This window comes from Liolophura sinensis, chromosome 1 (assembly GCF_032854445.1).
Source record: "Liolophura sinensis isolate JHLJ2023 chromosome 1, CUHK_Ljap_v2, whole genome shotgun sequence".
Lineage (NCBI taxonomy): Eukaryota > Metazoa > Mollusca > Polyplacophora > Chitonida > Chitonidae > Liolophura > Liolophura sinensis.
The window spans coordinates 6,284,009-6,294,201 of NC_088295.1; the positions used below are offsets into that span (position 1 = coordinate 6,284,009).

General features: G+C 39.7%; 1 protein-coding gene across 1 annotated transcript; it reads left to right on the forward strand.

The window, feature by feature from the left end:
- The first annotated feature begins 3,515 nt into the window (after nucleotides 1-3,515).
- LOC135461928 (glutamate receptor U1-like) lies at nucleotides 3,516-9,954 on the forward strand. The gene is made up of 9 exons (XM_064739216.1): nucleotides 3,516-3,570; nucleotides 3,933-4,091; nucleotides 4,280-4,504; nucleotides 4,997-5,097; nucleotides 6,402-6,492; nucleotides 6,849-7,179; nucleotides 7,824-8,041; nucleotides 8,463-8,713; nucleotides 9,345-9,954. Exons 2-9 carry the CDS (start codon nucleotides 4,074-4,076, stop codon nucleotides 9,577-9,579), a joined length of 1,470 nt encoding a protein of 489 aa, XP_064595286.1. The 5' UTR covers nucleotides 3,516-3,570; nucleotides 3,933-4,073; the 3' UTR covers nucleotides 9,580-9,954.
- Nucleotides 9,955-10,193: the final 239 nt, after the last annotated feature.

Here is a 10,193-nt window from a genome sequence, read left to right on the forward strand (position 1 = left end):
ATGCTTTCATGATTTCTTCACAGTGAAACCAGCCCAGCTTAACCGGGCTCGAAGCAAAAGTTGTTGTATGTGTGAATAGGCCTATGTATGATATATTCTGTCGTTGTACGTTGTATTGGGAAATGACCTTGAGAATATTGTCCTGGAACGCCAGTTTTGGTTGGCGACACGAATGCGTGTTTTGTCCCCTAGATTCGGAATATGGTATACAGTGTTTAACCTGTCTCAAGCACTTGAGACTTCCTGTTGAAAAATTTATTTCTTTAAGAGGAACTATGCACTTTGAGATTCTTTATTAAAAAATAATGCCCATTTTTGTTGTTTTTAAAATTTACAGGCAGTTTTCTTACGGAAATTAGTAAAGGCCCTAGGACGCAAAACAAATTCACCAATAATATTCGCCTTTAGTACATTGGAATTCTCTGCTGTAAAATGGAAAATGCACGCCATACTTTATCTATTATTTTTTATTTAATTTTGACTAAGCGCTTAAAAAAATTTCATTTACATGATTGACACCAAGATGAATCTCCATTCTTGAATAACAGCCAGAAGATTTGAGAAACCTCAAACTCTACTCGGCTATGGAGAGAACCAGATTCTACATAGCTGAGCCCGTGCAGGATATTTGTTGTATCCTTCGGTTTAGACCTATCTAATGATTCTGCAATGATCGTATTCGCTGAAATAGTATTGAAATGCATGTAGTTTATATGCTAAATACTTGAGAGTGCCATATGCATTCGACTGTAATACTTTTTCAGGTATCATTGTGGAAGACAAAATTGAACTCCCTGCCCTTTCTAGGGATATCACTGATATGATTGGTCAGTACTCTACCATGACTAATATGACATCACGTGCAGAGTACAACAACGACACAGTACAGCTTCTATGGCGGAGACTAAGCGTTACTAATGGAATATATGCTTCTCAAGCAGGTGGGGGTTGTTTATGTTCATCATTATGTTCATTTGTAAACTGTATACACTTTACTTCATTTTATATAATGTAAATATGTATATCTGGGTTATGGTAATCTAATACTGTGCAGTAAATCACTGGTTCCTGTCTAGGGAGCTTGTAATTGTTTTATATTATACAGATTTTTAAAATGGTCACCTCTGCAAAATATAAATAAACTAAAAGGTATTTGCAGTATGACACAAGAGCCTCTTATAATACTGTCGCTATGTTCAGCTTATGCTGGCTTCCTCTCTGATTGTAAATGGGAAGGTCTGCCAGCAAACTGCGTATGGCCGTGGGTTTACTTGGGATCAGGCTCGGTTTCCTCCCACTATAATGCTTGCAGACATCGTATATTAAGTGAAATATTCTTGAGTACGGCATAAAACACCAATCAAATAAATAGAGCGTTTATACAGTGTGCCAACATACAAATTCTCTCCTTACAGGGTGCGCCCATAGCATGCATGAAGAGTTTCAAAAAGGCACAATATTTGTGTTCTGTCTGGCAATTCCTGGATCTATCCGGACCACCACTCATATTTAACGGCAAACTTTAATACAAATTGGTACATAAGTTTTTATGATAAATTGACGAGAGACAGGCAGGCAAATAGATACATGTAAAAGCACGACCTCTTTGGCGGAGGTACATGCAATGTATGCACACCTGTACATGTGAAGAAAGTTGGGACAATAAGATATAGAATAACTCCACTGTTCTCGTGTGTAAATTCCATGATACGGTCTGCGGTTTATGAAGAGTGAAAGAGCTTAAACCGGTTCGGACTTTCGTTGACAGCATATGATATGGTTTGTTTTGATAATGAAAATGTGGGAACTGATCGTGATGTAAGTTGTTTCATTTGGTTGTTGTTTGCTTTGACAGTATGCAATCTGGTTAAACAAAATGTACACGGGCTGATCACCGCCCTACCCTGTCGCTCCCAGAACTACGTGACGTCACAGGTGGACATGTTTCACCTGCCCCATCTGGCGTTGTCCACGGAGCCGTGTGATGAGAGCATAGCCGGACTGTACACCCTTTATGCCACCCCCGGGCATAAGCTGCAGGATCAGCTATTCGCAGACATCATCGCTAAAACCAACTGGGCTACTGTTGGACTAATCTTTGACATGGGATTATGCAAGTCTCTCCATTGTTTCACATCACACTTTTCGCTTGATAAGATGGTCTATCTTACCTTCAAATATTAATATTTGCTACACTATACATGAAGGGTTTTGTGTCGTTTGATAAAAAGTACTCATCACTCACTCTTCATTCTTTTGCTATGCCCCAAGGGGCTTTTGCTAAGTGCGTGTACTACAATTTTAATCAACATTAAGTTTTAATATACGTCTGAACAGTATGGTCAGAAATTTTCCCGAAACTGATGACACAACCAACGCAACCAAACATAATCGAGAGATATATCGTGTTAATGTGCAGAATCTAATTAAACATACCTTACATAAGGTAGGACGTATAGATTCTAAGTAGTCGCCTTCTATGATCATGTGACACTATCCTGGCTTTTTATTTAAACTGCAGTTGCTAAACGCTTTGTACCTACCGCATCATTTCCAAAAACGACTGTGAAAGTCTTAAAGATTTTAGTCACGTTGTATCCTTTAGATGTAGATGTATTTGAATGTACCTCTTCATTTGTTACTGAAATGATGAATATATTTAGATGTGATCAATGTGTTACAGACTCTGTGTTACGGAACGAGATGATCCGGTCCCTGACTGATATGGCGATAGAGACAACTCTGATATCGGTCAATAGTTCCCAGGACTCTCTCTACAAGCTCCAGAGGGCACGTTCTAAAAACCTGTTGGTCTGGACAGAGCCAGAAACTATGCTAAGAGTATTTCAAATGGTACGCCCTACCTGTTCTATGGACTTATGAATTTCATACAAAAGCCAGTGGTTGGTTAGCGCGCTAGCGCAGCGTAATAACCCAGCAACCTGCGGATGGTCGTGGGTTTCCCCCGGGAAACCACCCACCATAATGCTGGCCGCCGTCGTATAAGTGAAATATTCTTGAGTACGGCGTAAAACACCAATCAAATAAATAAATAAACAATCAAAAGCTAGTGCGCTGTGAAACAGAATAAAACAATCAAGATGCGACATTAAATACGTTATATCCCGATTTCAATACTTTTTCCACAAACCCACAAGGATTACATGCATGTAAACAATAGCTGATCCGTTAATCAGTTGGTGAGATGCGATATTCTTCATTAATGTGGACACACATGTATGGAGATTGCAACGGTCGCTGCGGCTGTTTTATGTACATAAATACAAATTATTTGGAGTATGGTCTACTCATCCTGCATGTACTGCTACATGCATGTGTTGGTGTTGCTTGAATGCTGTATTTTTATTTATCTTCTCGCAGGCAAAGGCTTTACAAATGACGACGTCCGAGTATAGCTGGGTGGTGTTCATTGATGACATCAGCCTGGAGACTGCCAACCAAGTCTTCCGTTCCATACCGTCCAGTAATACACTTCTCGTGAGAAGAAACAGATCAAAGACGACCATCTGTAAACCAGACATTCAGTCACAGCGGTGTCGAGAATTCACGGTGAGCGGTAAGAAGTGCAACATTGTCTTGCCATGATTCAAAAAATAAATCTCGCCACAAGGAGCGTGTTAAGATCATAAATCTATCTCATTTTAGTAAAAACACATTCTGTTGACTTATCAGTTAAATACAAGGCCTGTTGGAGAAGATTCAATTAGGCGCTTATAAGTTTTATCTTTAACTTCCGCCTTAATTCTTTATTACATGAATTATTCATCATTTCTAATATCTTTGACCATCTGACCTTGAAACAGTCTCAAATGACACAAAATTTGACATTATAATCTTCATAAAATATTAGCCCTGCCGAGCTCATGTATGAGGTCTGATGGAATAACCTTGAGTATTCTACCGGATTGCAGATATTCCAACAGACGCTTGCCGACGCCATCTTATATTATCAAGCAGCCTCTTTTGACGAGATTCGGAGCAGCCAAGATAGCCAGCCGGATGTTCAGTGTTTCTCTAAGAATACACCTTCCCTGCCTTGGGGACCAAAGTTGATGGCCGAGTTACGCGCGGTGAGGATATGTTTTTGACAGCACGTTAACTAGGAAGTTAAATTTGTTTCTATATAAACCCAGAGGACTGGTTTCCGAATAAGTTTGTCCTCAAGATACAGCAATTCGTTTTGTATTAATTTTAGTCAACCTTCTCTAGGAAAACCACCATAATAAATTTATGTCTCCGCTATCATCCTTCCCTTTAGACAACTTTGGCTGGTTTTACCAAGATCAGAGGCTTTGATCACTCAGGTTTTCCCCAGGCCGTGGAGTATGGACTGTATGGTATACAGTACGACTCGGACAGCGACACAATCGGCTGGCTTGGCACCTGGAGAAATGACAACGGCCTCCAACTTCCAGGGGGGAAACTCTTTGCCAATAAGTTTCAATCATTTGGCAATAGGATGATTACCGTCACAGCTCGAGAGGTACAGTTATTAATGTACTTGGCTACCATAGCAACCAAACAAAATAATGTAGACGTCAAGGAGGTTTAATCTATCCCACATTGTCACTCTAGATTCCATCCGCCAGATGACACATGCGTTATACACTGCAAGTACTTTTGTGTTAACTTGGGTTTTTTTCCATAATGTGCACAATATTTTTTTTTCATTTCCATGTTTTAATTCTCAACAGTTTTGAGACTGTTTAGGGTCTTTAATTATCTGGCGATACCATCATGGACATGACTATTTTTCCAAACATGCTGAGATTTACCAAACCATACCATACTCAAACCATACTGAGGCTAGCACCGTTGTCCAGCTATTCACTGTTTTTTACTTCTTTAGCTGAACCTTTATAATTATTTTAGGAAAACGTGGAAATTTACTTATGTAGAGTATTTTTGTTTATCTACTGCCGAAAATGTAAATTACCTTAACCCGTACAATACTATTTAACTGTCTATGTTGAAGGAAGACCCGTTTGTCATCAAGCATACTGAGGGCAACCAGTCCATCTTCACAGGGTTCGCGTTTGATATTCTCGACGAGCTGTCGGAACGTTTACAGTTTCGGTATGTTTCAGGTGCATGGTGTTTTATCACCGTTGTTTTGCTACATGTATGTACTCGTATTCAGAGATTTTTTTAATCTCTTTAAGACTGTGCCGCACTTTTACAACGCGCATCCTCGTGTTTCCAGGTTGCCACGTATTGTTGTTACATTTTTATTTATTTGATTGCTGTTTTACGGATGCTATATACCAGGCAAGCATAAATCATGCCACAGAATGTTTTCTGAAATGTTCCCTGATACCTGGAAACTTGTGGCAATAACGTTATACAAGTCACATAGATGTACTGCCTTGCTTGAATCTGATCTGAGTCTGTTGTATCGACGAACGGCGACAGCAAACATTTATTATTCCATTTTCAGATGATTTGCCCCATTCTCAGGCATCATAATGAATACTTTTGATATTTACCCATTCCAAATCGTTTTCTGTTGACCATTGCCCATTGACACATTGATATTTGACACATTCATATATGGGAACATCAAATGTAACAACATACACAGGCACATAAATCCCATATCCTATATCTCGTGGCCTTATCCGTACGCTAAATGTCGCGGAAAAGATCAAAAAGGAAAGCACACACACAAAATCGAACAGTTATGTCTTTTAGCGTAATCTGAAAAATAAACCTACGGCCGTACGTGCGTCTGTGATTGCTCATAAAATAGCATTTATTAATGATCTCTCTTGTCTTTCATCAAGTAATGTCTCATAGTGCGACTCTTCGCCAAAATATTTATAAGAGCCTGCTGTATGAAAACAAGAAGAGCCTTTGACAAATTCTGTGACCAGAGAACAATTAACATAAGAATTCAATGATTTTAATTTTGAAATTAAAAGAAAACAGAAAACAGCCTCTCTCTCCTGTTTGGTAATATGTATGTGTTTGGTCATGTTGTTTGGTTTTTGCAGTCCTTGCCAATGGAACAGGTCTCAAATAGATTCCCCAATTATTTGTCCTTTGAAGCCTTCTCTTGATGGGTGACACACATTAAAAGTATTTAAACAGTAATCATCAAGATTTGAACTTAACGTGGTAACCAAGATGTAAATTAATTTTTTCCCTTTTTCTGTAAAATATCGATGTGGTCTGAGTTTGAAGAAATTAGGCGTGCTGACAAAACAACTCGCACCCCTTTTTTAGCGAAATGGCACTGTCTGATCCTGGTCAAGACGAACGTGAAAGATCTGGCCGATACTAAAAGAGATAACTGGGTAATACATTACCAGTATCTAACTACGGTAAGGCATGTCAGATTTGTCGTTCATTGAACACCATTGTTTTCTGTGACTATTTAGGTACACGGTGCTGGAGCCTGAAGACGCGCGCTATGGAGTTCAGCAAGAAGACGGCTCCTGGAATGGAATGATTGGAAACGTTATCAAAGGGGTAAATCTAGCAGATTTAGCCAAATGAAAACCAATTTGATAACAATGGAATGCTGTGAGTGTTTCATACGCCAAAAACACAAGAAATTAACACAAAACTCGTTCTCAGTGTGAGTTTGTATGGGATTTGTAGACTACATGGACGCTAGATTTCTGGCGCACGCTTTACGCTGTGTTAGTCTGAGGATAGTATGTTGACTGTATCTGATTGCTAACGCCACCTTGTAACCCTCATCTGACGCTTCTTATAAATAAAAAAGAAACATTAGAGTTGGAAGCGCTTGAGTTGTCTTATTCAAGACTTGTAAGTCTAGTTTGACTTTGAAAAGGTAAAACTGTACGTGTTTCGTGTTACAGGACATTGCTATGGCTGTCGGCCCGTTCGCCATCACGTCGACACGGGAAGCGGACGTGGATTTCACCACGCCGTTCTGGGAGGACAGCTTCGGCATCCTGACCCTGAAGTCTCAGAGCGAAACCGGCAAGCTGTTCCAGATGATGAAGCCGTTCACGACCCACGTGTGGGTGTCGATAGCTGCAGCCATGGTGGTGGTGGCGCTTGTCAGCTTCCTCTCTAGCTACTACTCTCCCTACACAGAGTGGCGCAGAGACAGCACAAACGTCAGCAAGAAGGAGGCGAGCCTAAAGGAGAACTTCTGGATTATCTACAGCTCCGTTATTGAACAAGGTTCTTAATCCAATAAGACATAACTACATTTGCAACTTCGTTAGTGTATAATGTTCTTAGTAATACATATCTACATCTAGGACCTACAGATCCGTCATTGAACAAGGTTCTTAATCCTATAAAACATAAGAACACATGCAACTCGGTTATTGTACAATGTTTTTAGTCCAGTAATATATATCTACATCTAAGGCTTACAGATCTGTTATTAAACAAGGTCCATATCCTAATACTATTAACTACATCTACATCTTTGTTATAGGAAACAGGTGTACAGACCATTAATATAGCTGACATCCGTCATATAAAAGTGCGTTAAACACCCATCAAACAAATTAATAGATAAAAAAATGTCTCTTGTGGGCAAATGCAGAAAGATGTGCAAGCACACGAAACATTCGTGGAAAGAACTGTGAAGAACTGCAGCACTTATTATAATCGATATGTCACCGTTTTAATCGGTTCAAGGTCCATGGAGAGAGAGATAATCCGTGAGAACATTTCCAATTCAGAATTCATCCTCCCAGCTTAAATGAAAAGGACCAACAGACTGAATACCCGTAATTTTGATTTTTGTTTGGATAAAAGATAAGATAAAATCTGCGTTGTTCTATTGGTAAGGTCGAGTTCTGTCTCTCTGTCAGGTCCGTCCTTCCACCCGTCCGGCATCTCTTCCCGCTGTATACTGGGCTTCTGGTGGCTGTTTACCATCCTGATTGTGTCGACGTACACGGCAAATCTGGCAGCCTTCCTCACCGTCGTCGACGTCTCCTCCAACATCAACAATCTGGATGAGCTGCTGGCTGAGCGTGAAATAGGTATCCTCCTCGAAGATGGCGGCAATATCATAACCGTGTTCAAGGTAGCCCTTGTCTGGTAACATCAGTACACATGAACCAAAAGCATCACGGTTTTCCCATACAAAAATTGTGATTTGCCATACAAAGATTTATAAGGGCTATGACTATTTTATCATAAATAGATACATTTTAAATAACATCTTAAAATATCGTGCTTTGTACGAAAAAAAAAATTATACACGTATAATAATGTATATCGTATACAAATTTAAGCATCTAAGATCTTAGAGTTTTTTATATTTATTTTATTAATTTGATTGGTGTTTCGCCTTGGTTTTTATAAACGGTGATATCAGTATAATTTCCTGAGCTTTTTCCTTTGCAACCATCATAATCATACGCCGTCGTATAAGTGGAAAATTTTTGTGTACGGCGTAAAACAGCAATCAAATAAATAAATGAATATATGTTTGCCTTCCTCAGAAATCAAACAACGATCTGTACAAACGTGTATGGGAGAAGATCCAGCAATCTCCTTCTGTAAGTGGAATCGATGAGGCCCTGGAGTACGTAAAGACAGGGAAATATGCATATATAGGCATGAAGTCCATACTCGACCACACGGCAGCCAAGAGCTGTGGCACGTATGCCGTGTCCAAGGAAACGTTCAATTCGGGAACATTTGGTCTGGTTATCCCGGAAAATGCGCCCTACCGGGAAGTGGCCAGTTATAAGTAAGCCATTCGATTAATATGTGCATTGTGTTAAGATGACTTCTGTACTTTGGGCCATATACGACATCTTCCTTTATTCTTAACTTTTGTAACTTTTTCTTAGGTTTCCACTTGGTTTTCACATGGGTGGAAACTCACGTGATGCAAGTAGCCTCGTTTTAGTTTCCGTGGGCAGAATAATGATCAACTACGGCATGTAAGAACTTCAGCATGACGGAGAAAGGCGTGGATGAGGCAAATCATGGAATTCCACACGAACTCCCTATAGAGTGTCCCGTAAATTTTATCTGTATTCAAAATGATTTCATCTTCCATTTTCAGCCATTTTCCACCTGGGTGAAAACTTTTTCAGGAAAATGTCGTATATGGACTTGTGAATGAAGAAATGATAAAACAACTTACCAAATCTTTTAAATAATATTAATAAAACCAAGCCAAAAATTGCTTACTACATAGACTAATCCTAGAACAAGACAATGTATAGACATGTCCGACTTCTCTCCTGGTGGGTTGATCGACATGATAAATGAAACCTAAGGATTTAGGAATCCCACAGCCTTCCGTCCACAATTCAAATAAAATATCTGTCATTCTTTTAGAGTCTTCCATGATTTCTATTGCATGTTTCCAGTATAATGAAGATGTTGGAGGGAGGTTTGGTGGACAACTGGCAGCAGAGGTGGTGGCCCAAGGTGTATAACTGCTCCGGCGAGCAGAATGCTCGGACGGGGTCGGCCACGAGCCTACGTCTGGACAGCCTGGGCGGACTGTTTATCGTTTACTGCGCTATCACTGCCGTGGGGTTTGTCTCCCTGCTGTTGGAGATTGTCATCCGCAGATGCAACCCCCCTGCTCCGCAGAAATAGTGGGCCATAGCTTTAGGACACTTGGCAAACTAAACAACGCGATGATAACAGCAGCTGGTTACTGGTAACCATATGCATGGATTTGCTTCCAAATCAATAATCGGAATAGATTGCCATTATGTGTAATGCAAATATGATATTCAACACCCAGGTACTACACAAAAAACACGTCTGGACAAACATTTAAGTCAGATGATGAAAGAAACGGAATTCTCATGTAAATGACTCAAAAGAGATAAATGATGCAGCACAGTTGCTAATAGAGTTCCGTTCGCCATGATTCTCACTCTTTAGAAACGGAACGCTGTTCCCAGCTTGTTCCTACAAGTACATCGGCATCATCAGCAAAGCGTTCTATCTGATTATTACCAGTAATGGAGTAAATAAATAAATTTAATAAAGTTACCTTATTAATGAAATATTCTGATTATAATGACTTGTCTTTTATCAAACGCATCAGTGTTGTAGTCATATACTGAAGGGTCCTTCATATGCCACGTTTGCATCTCGCCTTATATAGCATTTGTTAGATCACGTGTGTTGCGTGACAATTTCGTTCCACGTCAGAGACTATTATTGAAAAAACACTTTCATTCTACGTTTATTGGGTGCCT

Bases quoted from the DNA above. Each gene is read 5' to 3' on its own strand.
- LOC135461928 (XM_064739216.1), top strand. The intron at 7,180-7,823 runs GTTCTTAATCCA...TCTCTCTGTCAG, and splicing joins CAGCTCCGTTATTGAACAAG to GTCCGTCCTTCCACCCGTCC. The intron at 8,714-9,344 runs GTAAGCCATTCG...GCATGTTTCCAG, and splicing joins CGGGAAGTGGCCAGTTATAA to TATAATGAAGATGTTGGAGG.